This window comes from Gracilinanus agilis, chromosome 1 (genome assembly GCF_016433145.1).
Source record: "Gracilinanus agilis isolate LMUSP501 chromosome 1, AgileGrace, whole genome shotgun sequence".
Classification (NCBI taxonomy): domain Eukaryota; kingdom Metazoa; phylum Chordata; class Mammalia; order Didelphimorphia; family Didelphidae; genus Gracilinanus; species Gracilinanus agilis.
Genome location: NC_058130.1, coordinates 679,453,018 through 679,480,010, shown reverse-complemented (window position 1 = coordinate 679,480,010; position 26,993 = coordinate 679,453,018). Strand labels below are relative to the sequence as shown.

General features: G+C 36.2%; 1 protein-coding gene across 1 annotated transcript; it reads right to left on the bottom strand.

The window, feature by feature from the left end:
- Positions 1 to 1,239: 1,239 nt before the first annotated feature.
- On the bottom strand, positions 1,240 to 20,688 carry LOC123231961 (gasdermin-C-like). Its single transcript, XM_044658287.1, has 11 exons — positions 20,469 to 20,688; positions 19,247 to 19,436; positions 17,809 to 17,989; positions 15,662 to 15,767; positions 15,192 to 15,230; positions 14,609 to 14,626; positions 14,152 to 14,184; positions 13,257 to 13,432; positions 12,817 to 12,958; positions 2,800 to 2,873; positions 1,240 to 1,479 (listed from the first exon to the last, which is right to left on the bottom strand). The coding sequence occupies exons 1-11, from the start codon at positions 20,686 to 20,688 to the stop codon at positions 1,240 to 1,242; spliced, it is 1,419 nt and encodes a 472-aa protein (XP_044514222.1).
- Between the last annotated feature and the right edge of the window lie 6,305 nt (positions 20,689 to 26,993).

Here is a 26,993-nt window from a genome sequence, read left to right as displayed (position 1 = left end):
CATCTTTTCACTGGTTTCCTCCACCCTCTTTTCTCTATCTTCTGGAACCACAATCAAATCAAACTCTGCAAATGTTCCAGGAAATTAGTATGCAGATCTGTTCACTATGGCCTCACTCAGCATTTCTCTAATTTTCTGGACCAAACAGAAATCTTATACGACTCTGTTCTTGGAATCACCATAAGCTCTGATAAATGAGCTTTCACCTTATCTTGTCTGGAATCAGACCTTCACACTATATCATAGCCACCATTATGCCATCCTACTTTAACTTTTTCTCTCCCCATCTCTCCCACATTTCCAGTTCCCTTTTAATATGTTGTATTCTTCCATTAGAATATAACCTACTTGAAGTTAAGGGTTGTCTTTGCTTTCGAACCCCTATATATATATATATATATATATATATATATATGTATAATCACCAGGCCTTGGCAAAGTATTTGGAATATAGTAATCAGTTAATAAATTCTTTCAAAAAGAATTAACTAAATCAACTGAATACTCCCTAACTAAGAGTGGAATTGTTCCTCTTAATGAATTACAAACCAAACTGATTTTTTTTGTGAACCCTTTGGACAGGAAATTTTAACTACTCCAGAAATTTGTGCCATAAGAGGATGGGGGACAATTAAAAATGGGAGTATAGATTGTTTTTCATTAATCCATCAATACTAATAAGAAAATCACATTTCTCTCATTGGTGAGCAGAACTTTTATTTAGAAAAGATAGAAATTAGCTTAGCAATTGCAAGCCGATTGAGATATAATCTTCCTGAGGGCAGGGACCATTTTATACATTTAATATAATTCCTGTTGCCCGTAGCACAGTTCCTACTACATAGGAGGTGCTCACTATTTTTTGAAAGAAGGAATGAATCAGTGGCTCTTTCCTAGGACTGTCTGAGGACAACTTCTGAGTATATTGGAACCCCTAGCCAACATAGAATATTCTTTTCTTACAATTTCCTTTTAGTTATATTCAACAAGATAATTAAGACCCAATGTCATTTATCCTGTGTAGGACAATGTGCTAAGCACAGCAGGGGATGTAAGAATTCCTTATCCTCAAAGAATTTACAACCTGGTAGAAGGGATAAGACATATTCTATTAAGTACAGTATAAGGCAGAATGTGATTGATCCCATATTAAAAGTAAAATATATTACTAGGGTTTAAAAGATTTTTCTTTTCTCTTTCTTCTTCATTCCTTAAAGTTGAATTGTTGCTATCAGGGGTTTAAGCTTCAGTCAGCAGCTGCAGGAATGAGAGGGCCACATACAGGGAAGAGAGAGGATCCTTTGCCTTTAGATTCCATTTTGGCTGAGATCTAACACATTGAAGATTTAGGCCACATTCCTCTACCAGATACACTGTGATGGCCTGATCCTCATCTTTTAGCTGAAGGAGAAGTTTTGGCTGGATAGAAAAGGAACGTTCTTCCCACAGACTGAAGTTTGGTTCCAAAATGCTCTTAACCTGAAGAGGATAGGATCATAGTGATCAGAGGGGTTTTCCTAGACAAGGATCTTGTCCTTAGAGGAGAGATCCTATAGGACTCTCTTTATCAAAACCTTTCCCAACAGTAACCTCTATCCTAACTCCTAAGGGAGCCATATTCCTCACCCACAAGCATCCCTTGCATAAGTGCTAGGAAGCATTTTGAATCAGAATTCATTAGCAAGTTCAGAATTCTTATAATAAAGACAAACATTCATTTTATTTGGCTTAAAAGAACAAATTGTCTCCCTTAACAACAAAAATGTAAGAATTACACCATTCTTCACTCCTTCAAATTCATTAAATCAAGCCATGGAAGAACAAATAATAAATCTTAATGGAATACCCACTGAATTTGTCTGTCTGTCTATCTAGTTTGCAATTAAATATGTTGGACTAGCATTGCTTAAAGAGATGGAGTTGGGCCAAAAACTGAGTAATGAATGAGATTGGGCTTGATCTCATTCTGGAAACTGTGGAACCTGTTCAGTGATACTAAACTTCTTAGTGTGATCAAAGACTATTTCTTTAACTCTAACATTCTCTCAGTGATGATACTTGACTGCACTTCATCATGACCTCAAAAGAATCCTGCTTCTGAGTCCAGTACTCTTTTCACTCGACCTTATCAATAATTCCACTCCTGAAATTCCTTATACAATCTTCCTAGCATTCAGTCATCCAATTGTCTATTTAAGTATTCATAGCAACACAAAGTTCACCACTTACTGGGATTATTGATTCACTGATGGGCAGTTCCATTGTTAAAAAAATATTTCACCTATTACTTTAAAATTCACCTCTTTGTAACTACTACTTTCAAGTGAAGTTATTAAGTTCTTTCTTTATGTGAGGCACTGTATTAAGTACTAGGGATAGAAAGAAAGGCAAAAAAAAAATAGTCTGACCTCTCAAGGCAATATACTGGAGAAGACTAAGAAGTCTTAGATCAGTGCTTTAAGTTCTTCCCTGTAGAGCTACTTAAGATAATTAAGTATTATAAAATTGAAAGTGACATCACAGTCTAGGTCAACACTTAAATAGAGGAGGAAGTGAAAACTTATGGAGATTGCATGACTTGCTCAAATTCACAAAGATACTAAATAAAGCTAATTTTGAGATGGGATTTGAATCCAAATTCTTTCTCAAAGGAAGGGCAATTCGTGTAGAGTTTTCAAGAGGAGTTGAAAATTGCACAATCTGCTATTGTTCCCCTGAGGCTAGTTATCTCCTTCCTTTTTTCTTTCCTTTGATTTCTCATCACCCTCCCCAATCTTGTGACCTCTTTGGTTTTCTCACCAGTTCCAGCTGTTGAGACAGGATCCTCTTCTCCAGTGACTGGGCCAGTAGCTGTTGTTGAGTATCAGTCAGGACTAGGAAGAGATTGGATAATAAGGTGAAAAGAAGAATTTTAGGATGGGCTTAGTCTCCAAAGAGTCCCATTCTCCTCTCCTTCATGTCTTTGTGTAATGGGTAGTCTAAGGCAGAAAGTTTAAAGTATTCCCATCAAAAACAACTGACCTGGCCAAGGAAAGATAAAAGAAGACCACCCAACACATTCAACCACAAAGAAACCTAGATACCATATTTCAAGAAATCAGGAATGAACGCTGACCAAACCTACTAGAAACTAGAGGGCAAAGTAAAAAGAATAGAATACACAAATTAAAACTTCCAGGAATGTCATCCAAAACCCAAGACATTCAAGTCTAAGAATAAAACCTAATAGATAGTATCATTACATTAAAATATCATCTTAAGACTCTCCTCCCATTCTCAATAAATTGCTTTTAAAAATTACTTATTCAAAGTCCGTCTAATTCTATACTTATTTTCTTCTCTAGTTCTAATGCCATAATAAAAGTAAAAATAGTCTCTTTAATCTCATATTTATTAAATCTAATGATTAATCTTTAACATATTATTGAATCTCTTTGCATTATTTGCCCCTGTTGACTGCCCTCTTCTTCCAAATATCTTATGAAGTTTGGGTATTTGTGACAATGCTCTTTCCTTGTTCTTCTGTCTGGCCATTTCTTCTCAGTCTCTTATGGTAATTCATCCTTTTCTTGATTGTTGACTGTAGACTTGAAATTCCTTCAGTTCTCTTTTCTCATGCTATACTTTCTCATTTGGTCACCTCATCTACTTCCACAAGTCCAAGTATCTCTCTACACTTATTATTCCTGGATTTATATATCTAATCCTGGACTTTTAGGCAACCTCCTGTTTCAAATTATGAACTACCTTTTAGATATTTCAAAATTGTTATACTATAAGAATCTCAAGCTCAATACATTCGAACAAAACTCATTATTTTTCCCACTACACTCATGACTCCATTAAACTTCTCTGTCACTGTTAAGGTACCACTATCCTCTCTGCTACTCCAGTTGGCAATTTTGCTATTATTTTTTTTTTTGCTATTATTCTTAAATCCTAACTTTTATCCCTCACACAAAACTGATTAACAAATCTTATTCTGTGCCCACAACTCTTCTCAGATATGAAATCTTTTCTCTTCTCATATAGCCATTCTCTAATTTAGGTCCTCATCATCTCACACATATATTTAAGATTTTTTTACTTTCTTTTATTTTTTTTAAATTTCATGTAGAAACAATTTCTTATAATTGTTTTTTTATATTTTTCAATTCAAATATACCCAAGGTATTAAATGCTCTGCTACTGGTTATATAGTGCTTTCATACAATACATATTTACATATTCCCCACAAAGTAACAAAATACACATATCACACATGTAATAAAAAAAAACTCATGAAAGAAATAGAGTGAAAGATGGTATGCTTTGATCTGTAATCAGATCTAACAGTTCCTTCTTTGGCTTTAGATAGTGTTTTTTTTTTAATCAAAAGTCCCAAGGGGTTATTCTGGGACTTTGTTTTTGCTGATAATAGTTTAGTCCTTCACAGATGATAACTGTACAATATTTCTGTTACTGTATACACTGTTTTCCTGCCTCTGCTCATTTCACTTTGCATCAGTTCATATACATTTTTCCCAGGCTTTTCTGAAATCATCCTGTTTGGCCTTTCTTATGATGTAATAGTATTCCATTAAAACCACCTATCCTGTTATTCATTTTTCCCCAATTGATAGACATTCCCTCAGTTTCTAGTTCTTTGCTGCTATAAAGAACTGCTAAAATATTTTTTTTGCAAGTAGATCCTTTTCTCCTATTTCTGATCTCTTTGGCATACAGACACAGTAGTAGGGTCAAAGGGAATGCATAGTTTTATGGCTGTTTGGGTATGGTCCAAAATTTCTCTAAAGAGTGGTTGTATCAGTTCACAATTCCACCAACAGCATATCAGTGTCCTCATTTTCCCATATTCTCTCCAACATTTATTATTTTCCTTTTTGATCATGTTAGTCAGTTTGATAGGTGTGAAGTAGTATCAGAGTTATTTTCATTTGTATTTCTCTCTCTTTTTTTAAATTTTTTAGAAAAATTTGCTACAGTTGCATGATTCATGTTCTTACTTTCCCCGTCACCCCGCCAAATTCCTACCCCCTCCATAGCCAATGCACATTTCTACTGGTTTTTAACATGTGTCATCTATCAAGACCCATTTCCATATTATTGATACTTTCATTGGTGTGGTTGTTTCGAGTCTACATCCCCAATCATGTCCTCATCAACCCATGTGTTCAAGCAGTTGTTTTTCTTCTGTGTTTCCTTTCCTGTAGTTCTTCCTCTGAATGTGGGTAGCATTCTTTTCCATAAATCCCTCAGTATTGTCCTGGATCATTGCATTGCTGCTAGTACAGAAGTCCATTGCATTCTATTTTACCACAGTATATCAGTCTCTGTGTACAATGTTCTTCTGGCTCTGCTCCTTTCACTCTGCATCAATTCCTGGAGGTCTTTCCAGTTCACATGTAATTCCTCCCGTTTATTATTCCTTTGAGCACAATAGTATTCCATCACCAGCATTTACCACAATTTGTCCAGCCATTCCCCAATTGAAGGGCATACCCTCATTTTCAAGTTTTTTGCTATCACAAAAAGCATGGCTATAAATGTTTTGTACAAGTCTTTTTACCCATGATCTCTTTGGGGTACAAACCAAGCAATGCTATGGCTGGATCAATGGGCAGGCAGTCTTTTATCACTATTTGTGCATAATTCCAAATTGCCATCCAGAATGTTTGGATCAGTTCACAACTCCACCAGCAATGCATTAATGTCCCAATTTTGCCACATCCTCTCCAACATTCACCACTCTCCCCTGTTGTCATTTTAGCCAATCTGCTAGGAGTGAGGTGGTACCTCAGAGTTGTTTTTATTCGCATTTCTCTAATTATTAGAGATTTAGAACACTTTCTCATGTGTTTATTGATAGTTTTGATTTCTTTATCTGAAAATTGCCAATTGATGTCCCTTGCCCATTTATCAATTGCGGAATGGCTTGATTTTTTATACAATTGATTTAGCTCCTTGTATATTTGAGAAATTAGACCTCTGTCAGAATTTTTTGTTATAAAGATTTTTCCCAGTTTGTTGTTTCCCTTCTGATTTTTGTTGCATTGTTTTTGTTTGTACAAAACCTTTTTAATTTAATATAATCAAAATTATTTATTTCACATTTTGTAATTTTCTCTAACTCTTGCTTGGTTTTAAAATCTTTCCTTTCCCAAAGATCTTACAAGTATACTATTCTGTGTTCACTTAATTTACTTACAGTTTCCTTCTTTATATTCAAGTTATTCATTCATTCTGATTTTATCATGGTGTAGGGTGTGAAATGTTGATCTAAACCTAATCTCTCCAATATTGTTTTCCAAATTCCCCAACAGTTTTTGTCAAATAGTGATTTTTGTCCCAAAAGTTGGGCTCTTTGGGTTTATCATACACTGTTTGCTGACGTCAATTACCCCAAGTCTATTCCACTTATCCTCACTTCTGTCTCTTAGCCAGTACCATATTGTTTTGATGACCACTGCTTTATAGTATAGTTTAATATCTGGTACTGCTAGAATACCTTCCTTCACATTTTTTTTCATTATTTCCCTTGATATTCTGGATCTTTTGTTCTTCATGAACTTTGTTATAGTTTTTTACTCATTCAGTAAAAAAGTTTTTTGTTAGTTTGATAGGTATGGCACTAAATAAATGAATTAATTTGTATAGAATGGTCATTTTTATTATGTTAGCTCATCCTACTCATGAGCAATCAATGTTTTTCCAATTGTTTAGATCTAGTTTTAATTGTTTGGAAAGTGTTTTGTAGTTGTGGTCATATAATTCCTGTGTTTCTTCTGGTAGATATATTCCTAGGTATTTTATACTGTCTAGGGTGATTTTAAATAGTATTTCTCCTTCTACCTCTTGCTGCTGTGATGTGTTGGAAATATATAGAAATGCTGATGATTTATGTGCATTTATTTTGTATCCTGCAACTTTGCTAAAGTTGTTGATTATTTCTACTCTTTTTAGTTGATTCTCTAGCATTTTTTAAGTAGACCATCATATCATCTGCAAAGAGTGATAGCTTAGTCTCCTCATTGCCTATTTTAATACCCTTAATTTCTTTTTCTTCTCTAATTGCTACTGCTAGTGTTTCTAGTACAATGTTAAATAATAAAGGTGATAATGGGCATCCTTGTTTTACACCTGATCTTATTGGGAAGGCTTCTAATTTATCCTCATTGCATATGAAGCTTGTTGATGGTTTTAGGTATATACTGTTTATTATTTTTAGGAAAGATCCTTCTATTCCTATACTTTCTAGTGTTTCCAATAGGAATGGGTGTTGTAGTTTGTTAAAGGCTTTTTCAGCATCTATTGAGATAATCCTGTGATTTTTGTTTTTTAGATTGCTGATATGGTCAATTATGTGGATGGTTTTCCTAATGTTGAACCATCCTTGCATTCCTGGTATAAATCCCAATTGATCATAATGGATAACTCTCTTGATCACTTGCTGGCGTCTTTTTGCTAGTATTCTATTTAAGATTTTTATATCTATGTTCATTAGGGAGATTGGTCTGTAGTTTTCTTTCTCTGTTTTTGATCTACTTGGCTTTCAAATCAGTACCATATTTGTGTCATAAGAGGAATTTGGTAGGACTCCTTCTTTACTTATTATATCAAATAATTTGTGTAGTATTGGGATTAGTTGTTCTTTGAATGTCTGATAGAATTCACTTGTGAATCCATCAGGCCCTGGCGATTTTTTCTTAGGGAGTTCTTTGATGGCTTGTTCAATTTCTTTTTCTGATATGGGATTACTTAAGTATTCTGTTTCTTCTGCTGTTAATCTAGGCAATTTATATTTTTGTAAATATTCATCCATATTACCTAGATTGCTATATTTATTGCCATATAATTGGGCAAAATAGTTTTTAATGATTGCCTTAATTTCCTCTTCATTAGAGGTGAGGTCTCCCTTTTCATCTTTGATACTGTTAATTTGCTTTTCTTCTTTCTTTTTTTAAATTAGATTTACCAGTACTTTGTCTATTTTATCTGTTTTTTCAAAATACCAGCTTCTAGTCTTATTTATTAATTCAATAGTTCTTGTACTTTTGATTTTGTTATTTTCTCCTTTGGTTTTTAGTATTTCTAATTTAGATTTCATATGGGGATTTTTAATTTGTTCATTTTTTCATTTTTTAAGTTGCATGCCCAATTCATTAATCTCTGCCCTCCCTAATTTGTTAATATATGCACTCAATGATACAAATTTTCCCCTTAGAACTGCTTTGGCTGCATCCCATGGGTTTTGGTAAGAAGTCCCATCATTGTTATTGTCTTCAATGAAATTATTAATTGTTTCTCTGATTTGTTCTTTCACTAAATTATTTTGGAGAATCATATTATTTAGTTTCCAATTTGTGTTTGGTTTGCCTCTTCATGTATTCTTAGTAATAACTATTTTTATTGCATTATGATCTGAGAAGGTTACATTTATGATCTGATAAGGTTGCATTTATTATTTCTGCTTTTTTGCATTTGTTTGCCATGTTTCTATGCCCTATTTCATGGTCTGTCTTTGTGAATGTTCCATGTTCTGCTGAAAAGAAGGTGTATTCCTTTTTGTCCCTATTTATTTTTTTCCACATATCTATTAACTCTAATATTTCTAGGTTTTCATTCACCTCTCTTATCTCTTTCTTATTTATTTTTTGGTTTAATTTATCTAGATCTAATAGGGGAAGGTTGAGGTCCCCCACTAGTATAGTTTTGTTATCTAATTCATCCTTGAGCTCCATTAGCTTCTCCTTTAGAAATTTGGAAGCTATACCGTTTGGTGCATACATGTTGAGTACTGATATTTCTTCATTGTTTATACTGCCTTTTATTAGGATGTAGTTACTTTCCCTCTCTCTTTTAACCATATCTATTTTTACTTTGGATTTGTCAGAGATCATGATGGCAACCCCTGCCTTCTTTTTCTCATTTGAAGCCCAATAGATTTTGTTCCATCCTTTCATTTTTACTCTATGTATGTCTGCCTGTCCCATGTGTGTTTCTTTTAGACAACATATGGTAGGATTTTAGTTTCTAATCCACTCTGCTATTTGCTTCCATTTTATGGGCAAGTTCATCCCATTCACATTCAGAGTTACAATTATCAACTGTGTATTTCCAGACATTTTGATTCTCTCTCCTTGTCCTGTCCTTTCTTTTTCACTATTTCCTTCTATACCAGTATTTTGTTTTAATCAGTTCCCCTAATCCCATCCCTTATTGTACTTCCCTTTCTCCCCTCTCCCTTCTTATTCCCCTGTTATTCTTCTTTAGTATCTTTTTAAGCTACACCCCCCACCCTCTCTCTTCCCAGTGTTAGTTCCCTCTCCACCAGTCATTTTGTTACCCTTCTACTTCTCTATAGAGTGCAAATCAGTTTTCTGCCCCATTGGATCTGATTGTTCTTCCCTCTTTAAGTTGATTTCAATTCACTTAAGTATTAAATATTTCCTCCCTCCAACCTCTTTACCTTTACAGTGTATTGTTATTCTTCCCTGTTGGCCCCCATGGCTCAATTTTGTTTGTTATCCCATTTTTCTTAATATTACCTTCTTCCCCCCATAGTTTTGTATATATTTATACATACATACATGTATACATGTATATAATTTGACATTGCATCCTATACTGTTTGTTACCGTTCCCTCTATATAATCTTCTAGTTACCCTGTTGGGTATAACACTTTTTAATATTTGCCAATATCTTCTTTTCTTCTTGGAATACAAATTGATTGAACTTATTGGGTCCCTTAAAGAAAAGATTTTTCCCTCTCCCTCCATTCTCTTAATTAACATGGTGATTCTCTTGAGTTCTGTGTTTGGATAGCAAAATCTCTGTTTATGTCCGATTTTTTTTTTCTTGATGAATGCTTAGATGTCCTCAATTTTATCGAATGACCATACTTTCCCCTGCAATAATATAGTCAGTTTTGTTGGATAGTTGATTCTTGGTTGTAGGCCCAGTATTCTTGATTTCCGGAATATTGTGTTTCATGCTTTCTGGTCCTTCAGTGTAGATGCAGCTGGATTCTTTGTTATCCTAACTGTGGTTTCCTGATATCTGAATGACTTCTTTTTAGCAGCTTGTAATATTTTTTTCCTTGGTCTGCTAGTTTTTGAATTAAGCTATAATACTCCTGGAAGTTGTTAGTTGTGGATTAAATGTAGGAAGTGATCTGTGGATTCTTTCAATTTCCACTTTTCCCTCTTTTTCAAGAATGTCAGGGCAATTGTCTCTGATAATTTCTTGTAGGATGATATCTAAACTTTTTCTTTTATCATGATGTTCTGGTAAACCAATAATTCTTAAATTGTCTCTTCTATCTCTGTTCTCCAGATCTTTGGTTGAATCAATGAGGTGTTTCATATTCTCAAATTTTTCATTTTTTAATTTTGTTTTATATATTCTTGCTGTCTCATGAAGTCGTTTGCTTCTAGTTGTTGAGTTCTGTTTTTTTAAAGACTGAATTTCATCCTTGGCTTTTTGGTCATCCTTCTCCTTCTAGTCTGATTTTTTTGTTGATCATCTTTTGCCTTCTTTGCTTCATTTTCAAGCTGGCCAATTTTGGCTTTTAAGACTTTATTTTCTTGTTTTAGTTAATGTATTTCCTTTTTCAAATTGTCTTCCGTCTCTCTTGATTGCTTTTTGAGTTCCTGAAGTTCTTGAGTTAATTGAATTTTGAGATCTTTCAAATCCTGTGCCCAATTCTCTGGGACTTTTTCCCTCTTCTTCTATTTCTATTTCATTTGCTCTCTTTTCACTTCCATGAAAGAAGCTGTCAATTGTCATTTTTTTCTTTCCCTGTTATTTACTGATATTTTTTCGTTTTCTGTTCTGCTAGTTTGAGCAAATAGATTTCATGAGCTTTGATGAAGGATCTTCCCTCAGCTGACAATGGAGGTTTGTAGTTACTTTCTCTGCCCTCTGAAGACTTCTTGTCTTTCCAATTGTTGGTATTTAGCCTGATTGGATTACTCTATACTTCTTAATCTGCCCTGAGGCTCAAGAGGAGAAAAACAAACAAACAAAAAAAATGTGGGGGGACAAGAAGGAGTTTTTTCACTGAGCTGTCCAGCAGTGGGGTTCCTCTGCACTGTTCTTGTGTTTTGTCTGGTTTTCTTTCCTCTTGAAGCCTTTTGTTCTCTATCTCAATGTGAGGAAGCCAAGCTGTCTGAGGTTTGTCTCTCTCTAAGCCTCCTTCTTCCAGGCATTTTTGCTGTGTTTCACTGTTATTTTCCTCCAGTCACCTCTCCAGTGCCTGTTTTCAACTTCCCGAGTCTGGTGCCAGCAAGGCCCTCTCTGGGCAGGTGTGCCCACCCACCTTGAGATTTCAGGGGCCACTGGGGACTCCAAACAGCACGGGGTGGGGGGAGGAATCCTGGGATTTCCCTTCTATAACCTCAGACTAGAAAATTCAAGAATTGAAGCCTTTTTCTTTGCATGCCTCTTTAGTTGTGCAGCAGTAGGGTTCCCCCTGCTCTGTCCCATTGTTAAATTTGTTCTTCTTTCTTCTCAAAGCACATTGTTTTCTATCTCATTGTGTAAGGGTGCAGAGGATTTAAGATTTGCTCCTTCTAAGCCTCCATCTTCCCAGAATCCAATTTTCATTTTTATTTCTCTAATGAATAGTCATATGTATATTTTTAATAGTCTCCTTTTTGATCTACAAAACTCAAATCTTTCCCCATTCCTGTTTTTCCTTTGGTAAAGTGGTCTCGTTATGCCAACAATATGTCTTGTCACCTCCAAGCCCACCCCTAGTTTCCCAACAAAATCTAATGACATTCTATTACCTATAGCATCAAACATAAACTCTTTCATATTTAAAGCTCATTACAATCTGGTCTCTTTTTATCTTTCCACTTTTCACATGATTCCCCTCCATGCACTCTATAATAGAGTCATACTGGCCTATGACCTGTTCCATACACCTTCTTTCTCTAGTCTTGATGCCTTTCTACTAGCGCTGTCATTTATGAATACACTATTTCCTAATTTCTGACTCTTGAAATGTCTTCAAGACTTAGATTAAGGATAAAATTTTATATTAAGCCTTTTCTGGTCCATCTTTGTTAGTATCCTTCCTCTCCAAGTTATCTAGCATTTCTTTTGCATATACTTTATATTTACATAGCCACATTGATATATTGGATAGTGAGCACTAAGGACAGGAAGTCCTACTTCAAGTCCAACTTCTTTCACATACTGTCCATGTTTCTTTTGGCACTTTAGTGCATTATTTACTTTCTTGGCACTTTTCAGGTTTTTAGGCAACTCTATAAGTTTATTGTCATAGAAAGTACCAAGAGGCAGTGTTAGGGTGTTTCCTCAGGGGAGATTTCCCTATATCAAGTCTAGTCTGTATGTACATTATTTGTATTCATATACTATCCTTCAAAGTCTTTGAGAGCAGAGACTTTACCTTTCCTCCTATCTCTAGTGATTATTCCTGTGCCTAGCATATCAAAGGTGCTTAATCAGTGCTTGTTAACTGACTGGGATATGTACATATTTTGTTTTACATGAGGATGTAAGCTTGAAGCCAGTGACTTTTATTTTTGTCTTTGTATATATGATATTTGGCACATGGTAAATATGTTATAAATGCTTGTTGATTGACCAATTAATGTAGAAAAGTGGAATGGTAGACAGTGTCTAATATTGGCCTGTCCTTTGGAGCACAAAGAAGAAAAGCAGTATTTGCTTTAAAGAAATTCCAAGTAAATATTACACTAGTTTTAGGGGCTTAGCATTCAGTAGGGAATTTGAGATGCCTTTAAACTCAGTTTCTTTTCTTCCCCAACCCTCTTCCTTACTCATTAACGCTCCAAATAAGTAGAGAATACTCTCTAACTGTTGGCCGGATGCATCTCCTGAGTTCTTTTGTAGGTGTTTTAGGATGCAGGTCCCAGGGCCCTCCAGTTGCCCCTTCTCTTTCATGTTTGGTGGTTGATCCAGCTGCAGGAAACAGATGGCAAAGGAGAGAATGAACAATAGATATGATATTCCTATCCTTTGCCTCAAGGTTCAGGACTCTCAGTCTATACTTTATCTTATTCTATGTCCCAGGTTATGCTACTGTTTATGGGTATTTGAACTCTTTGAATAAGTAATCCTGAACCATAAGGTCTTCCTTCCATCTCTGGCATATCCTCCAATTCCCATATGACTTCTATTCTCTTTCTCTCAACCCCTCTCATCCAACTTTCTCAACCACATGTTCCCTGTCTTAACCACATGTTCCCTGCTTTATCACCATGTCTTCCAGGTCTTGTAGTGCCTTCCTGTTCCCTAACATTTCCTGGAAGGCATGAAGCAGTGTGACCTGCAGCTTTCTTGGTCCTTTGGACAGAGCTTCTTGCTCTCTTATGACAATTTCCTGAAATTCCTCAAAATTTCTTGGAGAACTGATACGTTTCTCAGTCAAATTATCTATAAAAATAGAAGAACAAAATTATACTTTGAAGATGTCCCCTCCCCAATTCCTCAAACACAGTCTTGGTTTCTTTACTTGGGCCCCCTAATGACCTTTCCAAATGTGCCTGGATCCCTGATACCTCCCAACTTCTACACAGCCCTCTTTCCTACTTGGTCCCTTTTTTCCTTCTATTACTTCAAATCAATTTTCTTTCCCCCATTTCCCCTTCCAGAGCTCTGTCAGGGATCTGGTTCTCATTAAGAGATAACCAACTAACTTACAAACCATTTATATTGTGATTACATTCCCCCCAGACATGGGCAAGGCTTCAGGACTCACTCCCCATCACTTTTCATTCTGGGCATATAAAATGGATGAGAATGTCTTCCCCTCTGTCTCTAGCTTCTAGGACAGTGATTCCCAAAGTGGGTACCACCGCCCCCTGGTGGGTGCTGCAGCAATCCAGGGAGTGGTGATGGCCATGGGTGCATTTATCTTTCCTATTAATTGCTATTAAAATTAAAAAAATAATTTCCTGGGGCACTAAGTAATATTTTTTTCTGGAAAGGGGGCGGTAGGCCAAAAAAGTTTGGGAACCACTGCTCTAGGACCATAACTCCCTTTCCAGACTAAGATTCCCCACATTTCCCCAAAAGGATTACTAAACTTTCAGGAAAACACAGCTAACGTGGAGCTCTCTTCAACCTCTTCCATTCTGGGAATGAACCCAAACCTTCTTCGAGAAGAAATCTCCTTTTTGTCTTTGCTGAAAATATGGAGAAAAGAGAAGGGAGAATGATAGAAGCATTTATTTTAACTCAACCTGTGAAAATTAACTGTATTAATAGCTTTTTTGATATTGTGGTTCAGTCATTTCAATTGTGTCTGACTCTTTGTAACCCTATTTGGAGTTTTTTTTGGCAAAGCATTTATTAAATGCCTACTATGTATTTGGCTCTGTACTGTGTGCTTTACAAATATTATCTTGTGGTTGTGTGCATGGTGTTAGATATATTGTTAACTTAGCCTTGGAAAGGACTTGTTCATAAGAAGGTCTTATTGCCAAGGGGGCTTGAAATACTTTTCCTGCTCTTAATCTAAATCAATCATAAGAAAGGTACTACCTCTGTGAGGAAAATAGTCTAGTCCCTCCTACCACCAAATAAGAAGAAATAATTCAAACAGCTTACCGCTCCAGCAAAATTCCTCTAGAAAGAGAAAAAAACAAACAATTCCCTAGTGAGTTATTTGAATGATTAAGTCCTACATATTGATAGCTCAGGGCTGAGCACTGAGCCACAAATGTGATATGAATGAAGGCTCTTTGGTGGACTGATTTAGAGGTCTGTGTTGGCGACTAGGAACTCCGGACACTTCATATATATTCCTAAGGGCCTATGGATTATGGTGAGGGGAACATGTTGGCTAGGAGTTGCTTCATATAGCTTCTTGGACTTGAGAAATAAACCAAAGGCCAAGAAGGAATTGTGTTTTGCCTTCAGTCATATAAGTCAACAGCAAAAATATGTGTTGTTAATTCCTGATTCTAGCACAGTAAGGAGCTTTGATGGTGAGGAGAAGCCCCCAAATCACATAGAACCTTTCTCTATCCTCTTTCAATCCCAGGAAATGATTGCATAATGGTGAATGAAGTTGATCCTTGAACTCATGATGGTGGAATAAAGGGATTAAACTCTTTAGAGAAGGTTCAGCAATCATCCCTCCTGGTCTTATTGCCTTGGAGAAAGTGTGTATTTGGTCTTTTTTACTCACCATTAAGCTTTGATATCATCTCAGTAATATAAATAATTCCTAGAAAGAGAGAAGGAATATGGTTAGTTCTCCAGTTACTTCAACTCTATTCCCTCACTGAAACCTCAAATTAGCTTCGATATAATATGTCCCCTTAGAAGAAAATTATGGAATTCTTTCTTGTTTGCCATTAGGTTTGCATTATTAGGGAACTTGATGTTACCCGCTCCATCTCTCTTCTCTAGGCCACAAGGAACAAAAACTGCCCTTTGCCACAGTAGCTGATGACAAAGACTTATTCTAGGACCTTCAGGAAAGAGGCGATGAATTATATGTGGTATTTCCCAGCCATAACCATAGCTATGAGAAAGGCGATAGGGAAGGGTCTGGAGGGAGCCAGAAGGAATGACTCCAAACCATGTTGCACCTCCCCCTTTCTTACTTATTATTCCAGAAAAGAATTCTTCCCAGCCCAAATTCTCTCTACTTACTCCAACTATCATTCTCAATGCATAGCTCCAGAAGTCGATAAGCTAGGATGCAGTTCTTCTTGATAGTCATCTCCATTTTTCCATCTGTTTGACGTAGGCCTTGGCCCTTTGGAAAGAAAATAGAGCTGGAATAATATTTTTGAAGGTGTTGGGATCAGAGATACAGAAATTTCACATGATTGCATGTAGGATGGGGAAAGTCTTGATGGTTAGTAGTACTCACAATTGAAGTAGAAAAAGGAGGGAAGGAGTGAATTAGTATTGGTATTAGAATCAGTAACTGGTCAAAGCATGGCTCATACAGAGATTGTTCTGCTCTTTCTCCAGGACCCATGTAAGCATACAAGCAAGGGCCCAATACTGTGGTAATGACATTAAAGATATGATTTGGAAACTTTCTTAAGGTGCAAAGATTTCTCTCATTAACTGATTGTTATTGTTGTTCAGTCATTTCAGTTGTATCTGACTGTTTGTAACTCCATTTGTAGTTTTTTTTTGGCAAAGATACTAGAGTGGTTTGCATTTCCTTCTTCAGCTCATTTTACAAATGAGGAACTAAAGCAAACAGAGTTAAGTGACTTGCTCAGGGTAATATAGCTAGCTATTAAGTGTCTGAGATCAAATTTGAATTCAGGGAGACAAGTCTTCCTTTTAAAAAATATTAGTTTATATATACCAACAGCATATGATAGCAGTTTAGGATAAGGAATCAGTACTTCAATAAGAAAGTATGCTGATTAACCAAATCAACCAGAAATAAATATATGAAATTATGTTATAAATCAGGAGAAAATCATAATGCTTTGACATGAATTCCATTTATTTCCATCTTTTCAGGAACACTTGGGTGCTCTAAAGTGAGGTACACCTATATAGTCAACCCTAAGTTAGACATCTTGTCCATTATTAAAAGATATTTTAAACTCAGAGTCCACTGCTACAAAGCCAAGATATACTCAATAATTTTTCTGATATTTTTAATATTAGGGGAATCAGTTGTTTCAGAGAATATCATGGAAACAAAAATCTCAGAGTTGGGTGGGTCTTTAGAAGCTTGAAGTCCCTTCCTGAAAATTAAATCCCTTTCTTCAGCATACTTGACAAATAGGTATCTTGACTTGGCTTGAAGACTTCATTGTTAAGAACTTGCAGTGTCCCAAAGTAGCCTGTCCCATGTGTGGATAGCTCTAATTATTAGGAATTGATTGCTTATATCTAGTTTAAAATTATTTTTTTGAAATTTGTATCCATTGTTTCTGCTTTTGCTCTATAGGGTAAAACAAAGTAAGTGTAATCCATCTTCCTTGGGACAGTCCTTTAAATATTGAGTATGGCTATCATATTCTCTTTTAAAGGAAAAAAAACCCTCTTTATTTCAACTAATCCTTATATATAAGATTAGTTTCATGCTTATAAATGCCCTGCCTAAAAAAATTATGCTAAGCCCTGTATGCAAGATTTTATATATGGTCTGATGAGGGCAAGATACATCAGAACTCTCATTTCTCCTTTGTTCTAAACTGCACCTTCATGCCTGAAGCCTAATAATATCATAAGAGAAAGCATGGTGAAGTAGAGGGAAGGCCAGCCTTGGAATTAAGAAGACCTAGATTCATGTAATTCTGTCACATATAAGCTGTCTCACCATGGACAAATCACTTTAACTTTTCAGTGCAGCTCTCTAAAACAGCAAGTTTCAAAGATTTTGTCAATCTGCATTGGTAGATAGACTTCATACACTTAAGAGTTCCCTATGCAGATGAAATCACAGGTCTAGACTTTCTTCAGGCAACTAACCCCTCCCAATTAATTCTTAAATAAAATTAAGGGTATTTTACTAGATTATTTCTGAGGTCTTTTAAACTCTATTATTCTGGGTCTATGAATTAAAGAGCAATGATTTTTAGAACATTTCCACTGCCAATTTCTTTCCCTCAAATGTAAATAATTGAGATAATGTATGTATCTATGTGCCACTAGTCCCTAAAGGATTTAATATCTGAGGAACTTGTGGGAAGTAGGACCATTAAGGGGACTGATATAGAATGCTAAAAACTCTGTTTGGATACTTGAGAGCATGCAGAGAAGATTGGCTACATAGGGCCATCTGTACTTCCCTCCATTTACCCTAGTTTAGATTTTTTCACCTTGAAAATAATATCTGGGAGGGAGGATAGTTCCAAGGATATCTGTAATGATTCCTCCTTTTTGTAGGAGCATTTCATAACTGTATCTTCTATGGTCTCTACAGCTTCTGTCACCACATAAAGTTTCTCTCCACGATTTTGCACCTCTTGAAGGAAGGAGTGTATGGGCTTCTTCAATTTCCTGAAAGGTAAATGAGGAGAGAGGATAGAAGAGGGCCTTGGAAGAAGTGTTCCAGGACATTTTTAGGGTCACAGTTCCACTGGTGTGGGGTTAGAAGTGTTGGAGTGAGTCATAACATAGGGTTGATAGCTGAATTAATCTTAAATGATGAACTGAGGTTGGAGTTGGGGTTATAATACAAGGGGTTGGGGGATATGATCCTGCCAGAGACTGAAGAATATTTAGGTATGATCCATTATTTCCAATTTCCCTCTCTCAGAAGCCCCACTCCACCATGTCCAACCCAGGAGTCAGTGGTAGACAATGTGAAAAGGGAATTCTTTTTTCTCTTTGTCTATTCTGAGTTTACACTTGTGAAATGGAATCCTTTATTCCCTTTGTCTATTTTGAGTTAACATTTGATTAAAAATAACTTAAGTACCCCTACTTAGCATCTCACCAGATTGGGAAGACAGGATTAACTCTCTTTTGTCTAGTTTTGAATTAAATCAAGAAAAGCTTGAATACTCAGCTTAGCACTAGTCAAAGGAACTCTACCTTTTCAACTCAACCATCTAGAAAGAGAATTCACACCTATCAACCAGGAATCTGTGAACCCTTTTGATGAGTATTGAACTCTCCAGAAGGTGAGAAATGTTTCCCACAAACACTGCAATTAGGAAGTTGTGTGATTGGCCTGCCCCATGAAAAGGGGAAGGGACAAGAAGCCACTATAAAAAGCCCTGAATTTCTGGCACTAGGGAAGTCCACTTCAAGAAAGAAGTTGGCTTCAAGAAGAAGGTTGGCTCAAGGAAGAAAGTCAGCCTCAGGAGTCACCTTCAGTTTGAGTCATCAACTTGACCTGCCTCTTGGAGGGAACTTGGGTGAGTGAATAGTTGGCTTTCCCTTCCTGTCTTCTGGAGAGAGTTTAATTCTGGTTGAAAGTCAACAAGTCCTGCCTTTTTCAAGCACTCGAGCAATATTTAGTTAGGTAGGCCAATGTCTTCTCTACTCTTTTGTATTTCTCTGCTTTCACTCTTTCCATTTCTTTTGCAAATAAAAGCTATTAAAGTCATTTTGACTTTGAGCAATAATACTTTGAATTGGCAACCACAATTGTTATTTATAATCTTCATATATTTTAGTCAAACCATTAAAATTGAATTTTTACAACAAGGATGTGTATAAAAGGCCATCCTAGTCTGAAATCATCTCCTCAACTTTTTTCCTCTCACCCCTAAGCTTCTTTCTCTTCGGTTTTCATTGACCAGCCCTTACCTCTCTCTCAGGGCCTCCCAGATGTTAGGGTCTACAGTGAGGATCCTTAGTTTTAGAGACAAGTCATGGTATGATGTGGCAGCCCCTGCTGCCTTCCCCTGCAGTTCACTGGTCACTTCCAGATCCATATCTCCATTTAACTCCCCATTCTCTGTTTTATAGAAATGGAAGGGTTTGCTTGATGTCACTTCTGAAAGAGAAAGAAGAACAATTCCAAGGCACACTGAGAACAAATATTGGAACTTCTGGGATAGATATGGAGAACCATGCATACACATCCATTTTCCTATTAACACCTCGACTAATCAATAAATAAACTTTTGCTACATGCTACCTGTTTCTAGTACCTGTGCTAAGTATTGGGAATACATATAAAGAAGTGAAATAGTCTCTGCCTTCAAGATGTGTATATTCTAAAAGGGGAAAATAAAGACAGATATAAGGATGTGAAAAATATATGGAAAGTGAACATATGTAGGAACTAGCAGTTGTGAGGATTGGGAAAGGATTGATTTGGAAATTTTGAAATTTTGAAAGGGGGCAGAGAGATCAATCTGGGGTATGAGCTAATATAAAGGAATGGAGCCTGGACAACAATCAATCAATCAGGAAACATTTATTAAGTGTCTACTATATGCAAGGCACTGAGCTAAGTGTTGGCAATGCAGAAAAAGACAAATGACAATCCTTGCCCTCAAGGAATTTACAATATAACAGGACAGATGTTAAACAAAACAAATATATGCAAACAAGTTATACACAGGATAAATCGGAAAAATTTAAGAGAAGAAATAATTAAGAAAAGCTAGGAAGACTTCTATTAAAAGATGGAATTTTAGTTGGGATTTAAAGGAAATCATGAAAATCAGTAGATGGAATTGAGGAGGAAGAACATTCCAGGCATAAGAAAGAGCCCCCAAAATGCCAAGTGCTGATGAAGATTCTTATTCATGAAACAGTCAGAAGGCCAGTGTCACTTGATTTGAAGAGTATGTATCAGAGAGTAAGATGTCATAAAAATGGAAAGGTAGGAGGGGACTAGGTTATGATGGTGTTTTAATGCCAAATGAGGAATTTTATATTTTATCCTGGAGGTAATTGGGAACAACTAGAATTTTATTGACTGGGGGTGATATGATTGGACCTGTGGGCTTACCTCTCTTCAAGATTCTTCTAATGGTTTACCCTAACTCATTTGCTCAGTTACCTCATATTTGCTTACCTGGGACTGGGGAACGTGGCTCCAGGATGTCCATGAGGGAGAAATATGTATCAAAAAAGGTAGGTTCAAAGAACCAGGGAAATTTTTTTGCCTTCTTCCGAACCAGGCAGAAGGGACGGAAGCGAGTACAGTTGAATAGGCTCTGGACAGGTATGAGATCCCCCTTCTTCCCCAGCTGCTCAGCCACCTTCTTGGCCTCATTCTCAAAAAAAGAGGGCATGTTCTCTAGGAGAGATAGCAGATGGAGAAAAAGTCAAATGGTGAGATTAGATGGTTGAGAAGATTCTCTCCTTTCCTGTTCTTTTCCCTTAATTAGAAACTGTTATTGATTGATAAGTTTTATTATTGTTTTGAAACTGTTTTTGATTGCACTAATTTTGTAGACCCAGCTATTAACAAGATTTAATAGCAAAGTCAACTTTAAAACTTAGGATTAATGGTAAATTAATCTTACCTAACTAATTACTAACTAATTAATTATAAGGTATTTTTTGATACAATTCTCTCATATAAGAAAATAATTGTTCAAATCATTTAAATATAGTATACTTATAGAATTAGTTTGAAATTAATATAACTATATATGCATATATGTGTATATAAGAAATAGCCATCAGAAATCTTTAGCCTTTGACCTTTGTTTTACATTACTGGAAACCCCTCTCTTTGCCTCCCTCCACCCATGATTTTTCATCTCTAACCACAAACAACTATTTTCAAGCAAGAATGAAACATTCTGGCCTCAACAAGACTCAAGGTCCCCTTTTCTATGAAGCTGTCAAAACTCACTTTTGAAACAAGTTATAGCATAATGAACACAAACTCTCATCTAATCCAATATTAGAACTACTCTAGTACCACCGTAGACACTCCTCAATCCTCTCACGTTAGTGAAAAGTTATAAATCTCTCATAACACCTCTTGAAAACCCCCTTGTTATTTTCATCATTCGTTCCTAAGTTTGTTCTCAGGTGAAATTGTCTGTTCTCTATTCTTTAGGTAAACTCTTTCAATGCTTCTTTAATTTGTTCCCCCTTTCCTACCAAAAAAATCATGTTGATATTGATGCTCAGTGTTTCAGATCAAATTGGATGTGTCTGCAAATGTATTGACCTTGTATGACATACATGCCTTATAAAAAAGCTAATATTCTCATAAGTTATGTTCTTCTAGTCTTCTTCTTTACACCCTTCAAAAAAAGTACTGAGACTTAAGCAGAGAGGGTTGATGAAAACTGTCAGTTTAAATGATTGCCCTGAGAACTGTCAGGTGAACCTGAGTCAAACAAATTCATCTTCTTTCCTAGCTTTATTTGGGCTTGGGCTAAAGAGCCTGATAAGCAGTGAAGAGGTTATTTTAGAAATATTTTTAATTACTATTTATTATGAGCTAACTTTATAATTATATAGAATTTTATAATTCTTATTTAATCTCTTTCCACCAAAAAAAAATCAAACTCCTGAACTCTTTATTGTAGGGAATTCTCACTGAGCAACCTCCTTCCACCAGCCAAGCTCCTTCAATTTTATTGTCTCAGCTTGCTGGAAGGGTGACAGCCAATAGGCATCAGAGGAAGAACTTGAACTTTCTGATTCAGGGGCCAGTTCTCTATCCAGTACCTCATCTTTACTCTCTTTTTATTTTATGTTCACAAGAGCTCTGTGGAGCAATCAGGGCAGGAATTTTTATTCACATTTGATAGCTGAGTTTAAAACCCAGACCTTTTTCTTCCTAAGGAAGTAAGTACTGTTTCCATTGGCTCACACTGCTGTTAAATGTAAGATGCTGTGCAAAGTCTTCTGTGGGGTGTCAGAAAAATATAACATATGACCCCTATCACCGAAAAACTCCTAAAATAGTTGCTTGTTGAAATATAGAATTGAATTGGGAAGGTAAATATTAGAATTATATAAGTTAAGGACTGGAAAGGATCTTGGGGGTTATCTAATGTAACCTTCTAAACAGGTTACATCCACAACATCTCTGAATAGTGGTCATTCAGCTTCTCCTTGAAAACTCTCTGTGATGGGAAATTTAGTAAAAGTTTTACAAATTGTAAAAACATGAGCTAAACCCCAGTTATGTAATTATCACTTAATTTCTGCCTCAGTTTCCTCATGTAAAATAGTGATAATAACACTATATAACTCTTAAAGTTGTCCTGAGGGTTAAATGAGATAATATTTATGAAGTATTTTGCAAATTTTAAAGGTCTACATAAATGCTATTATTATTTGCTATAGGATTATGTCCCAAAATGCCCATTTCATCCTTTTGATCTAGTTTTAGTAAGATTTTTCCATAGCTGCCTTATCTTCTTTATTCAAAATCTACTTGTTCCTTCTACTCATTGCTTCTGATTCTCCCCTTTGAGACCAAGCAAAACAACCTTAATCCCTCTATGATAGGCTTTCTAACATGTGAAGACAACTATTGTATTTCTGCTACACTTAAAAGAACCTCCAAGTCAGCCATGTCAGGAAATGATAGCTTGTACCAAAAATGTACCCAAAATGCAAGCTCTTAGGGTTTGATAAACTACAGGAATGCGGAAAGGTGAATGGAAGGAGAGAAAGGATGGATATGAGGAAACCTCATAAAAGGGACTGAATAATATTGGGAAGGGGGGTAGGATAAAATGGTGGGATGAGAGTCAAATGCTCTTTCTGTTAAGCCTTTAGAAAGACTCTAGGCTAAGAATTGAGGAGTGAGTTGAGAGTAGTGAGAATTACAATTATCATTGTCTTAAATAACTCACAGTTATGAGAGAGAACCCTCAGTGGATCTCAGCACTATCACTGAGTCAAACTTTTAATGTATCCCAAGTCTTTCCAACCCCAATAAATGTTATTTCCCCCATCCCTTTAGTTTCAGGTACAATTAACCAGATGTTAGGGACCTTTGTTTTGCACAATACCAGGGCATGGGTAATGAAAATGAGATCTTCATTTGCTCGAGGTCTCCTACTAGAAAGAAATGCTACAGACTACTCTGGAGTTCAGTGCTTGAATCTTTACTGTTTTTCTCCCTGTACTCCAACCCCCTACAGTCCAACTGTTGTCACTTTCTTTACCCGAAAATTGTGTATAGTTGGTTTCAGGTCTATGTGAAGGTAACAGAGATCCAAGGTCCTTGATAGATATTACAGGTATCATTTTGGTATCTCTCAAAAAGAAATGTGAAGCAGAGTAAAGAGAAGCACCTTTTTTTTTAAGTTCCTTCTGAGTGTCAATACAACCAGTCTGTCAAATAGTGCAAGAATTTCCAATTAAACCAGAAGGAGTTGCATTTGGTAAACATGGGCTATTGGTTTTATAATATCTATTCCCTAATCTGAATGCTCCATATTATCACTTTGTTTTAAAGTATTAAAATGTGACTTATTTTGCTTTTTATATAACTTTCACTTTCTAATATAATTCCTCGCTTTTCCCAGAAAGCAATCCTTTGGAAAAAAAAATACAAGAGAAAAGTAAAATTCTGAAAAATCTAACCATCAACAACCTAGGTTAGATGCAGATGTTGAAAAAATAATTATGCTATTTTATCCCATATTAGCTTAACAGTTTATGCAATGTTCCACACCAACAGTGTTCTACTTCTTTAAGGAAGTGGAGATACATTGCACCTCTCCATTCCTCTTTCTGTGTCTCCACTCCTCTCTTCCCTCTTCTCTTTTTTTTTTTTTTAACTTTTTTCTTCTCCCCAAACCTCTCCTCTCCTCTCCTCTGAACAAAGAATTGGCAGTTTGGACAACTAGTCAAAGGAGGACAAAACAAGAGTGATGTGTGACAGAAAATGGAGACATTAAGGAGAGTCATTGATTCTTAATATGAGCAGGAGCTACTGAAAAGGCAGAGGCAGGAAGGTTCTGGAATTCTGGAGAAGTGACAGGACTGTCTTCTAACAGACAGTTAAGCTGGAGATTGGGTCTTGTTTTGTCTCCTGGGGTGGACCTTGTGAGATTGGATTATTCTCTCCTATGGCTTTCCTTCTACTACATCTTATCATCAACCTGTTCCTGTGGTTATCCTGTTCTTGTTGGCTGAGAGATATGTCAACAGAGCTATCTGAATCATCTAACACCCTAATTATTCCTATTACCACCCTAACTATCTCTATTACCATGCAAGGGGGGAATTTGGGTTATTGGAGTTTATTTATATTAGGCACTGGGACTTCAGGTAGAGAGGTAAAGGACAGTGCAGCTAACATCTCTCTGAAGACTTCCCATGAGGGAACAACTGTAGTTTTGTTGGGGAGGGTTAGTTAGATACCTTAGAAAAGATAATCCAAATTCCCTTCCCCACCTTCCCTTACCTTAAATATACCAAACCATCCCTGTGTTTATTAACCTGCTTGGACTGCATTTGTTATCCTGTCAGCTATATCCTGTTGACCTTCCCAAACCCTGTGCATCTTCTGATACTGGTCCTGATCAATCATTCCTTGAACCTACTAACATCCAATTACCACCCTGGTATATCTAGTTACTTAATTCAGTTGATAACATGGAGATTTGGGATGGTGCCACCTGTGTTCCAACATATGAAAAAACTGAGGGATGCACAAAGAAAGTCTGTTTTTTTCTCAGCCTTCCTTCCCTGTGTCTATCTATGCAGAGAAACTCTAATTCAATCTGCTGTTTTATAATCCAAACATTTGTAGCCTAAATTTTGCCAACCCCACAATTCAGTCAAGAAGTTCTCAAGTTGATGAGATCCCCTCCCTTGAATCTCTTGTATGTCTCTGTAACACAAATAAGGAAAGAAAACAAAGCTCTTCTTTTCTTGTTCTCTGTTCTGTGCTCCCTGTCAATCTTCCCAGCTCTAATCTTTGTTTATCACAGGCTTTGATCCAAGGCTGGAGACAAATTGGCGTGGCCAACTATAACTGGCTTGTACAATTGCCCAATTGATAAAATTTCAAAATTCAAGATGAACGTAAAAGAGAATTATAGATGAAGGTATGCATTTCTGCTATGGACTTTGGACTTTTTTTGAAAGTATATACACATATATGTACAAACACACATATTTATGCATAATAATTATAAAGTACCTATTTATTCCAACATTTTACATGTAGAATCTCCTTGAATTCTCAAAATGATCTTTTACTGATGAGAGAGCTGAGGTTTAAAGAGATAAAGTCCATTGTCCATAGGCCTCTAGAGAGTAAATAATATGGAATAGTGAGGTGGCCCCAAAGTCAGGAGGGCTTGTCAAAGGACAGAGACTTCTCCAACTTCAGTGCTCTTTCTAGAAGTGGAGTAGCTAGCATAGGGCTCAAGGCCTGCTGACCTTCAGGCCTGGAGCTACTCTCATAGTAGCCTTGATAACAAAACTACAATTGCATGTTCTGTGTCTGACCTGCTGGCTTTATAATTTCTGTTAGTGACAAACAAGATCAGTTGGAGGATGGAACTTTGAACTTTGTCAACCCAGAGTTTTATTATCAAATTTTGTTATAAGATTTTCATAAATCTTATAACCAATCTTATTATAAAGTTCCACATAAACTGTCTGTTGACTTAGGCTAGTCTAGCTGCTGCTACTCTCTACTTGTTTGGCTTTTGCCTGTGCGTTAGTCTCCTCCCTCATTATCTCTCTTCCTTATCCATTTGTAATATTAGTTACCCTATAATATAATTAACATTTCGCACTTGGTACCATTAAATTTTCCCGCGTTAGACCACAAAGGCATGAAAGCCATTTTGTAGGATTTCCAGGATGTGAAGTTTTGGAATTGATCATCTATTGTATTCCTTTTCTTTTTACAGATGCAGAAACTGAGCTCCAGTGAATCACAGAATCCAAGGTTGAAATTGTGACTAGAGAGATCATCTAATTTAATTCATAAATTGATGGGAAGACTCTTTTCTAAAAGATACCCCATATCCCCACCAAGTTCTCATCTAGTCTGCTCTTGAAAATCCTCCCTTTCAGTTCTAAATAGATGAAGACTGACCTTTGTCCATGTGGGCTTTTAGATTATAATAATACTAGTTACCACTTATAGGGTGTTCTAAGGTTACTAAGCACATTACAAATATTATTTCCTTTGATTCTCATAATTATCCTAATTGAAAGGTGCTGTTATCCTCACTTTAGAGTTGAAAAAACCTAGGGTAGACAGAGGTTGAGTACTTGTCCAAGGTCATACAGCTAGAAAATTTCTGAAGAGAGACTTGTATACAGGTCTTTCTATGTCCTGGACTAGTGTTCTATCCCTTGTACCATGTAACTGCTTATAAGTAGCTTTATAGAAATTATGATTCTATGCCTCTATCTTGGGAAACTCATTCCCTCCAAAGGTAAACCATTGCCATTCAGACATATGGAATTGTTAGAAAGTTTTTCCATATATCAACTAAAATCTTCCTTTGTGACTTTTTGCCCATTGCTCCTAATTTTGTTCATTTTTCCCCCTTGCACAAGAAAATTCTTGAATTACTCTAAGTCTGTTATCATGGGTTATATTCCTTTCTATACTCCCTCCCCTCTCAATCTCAAATTCTCTTTT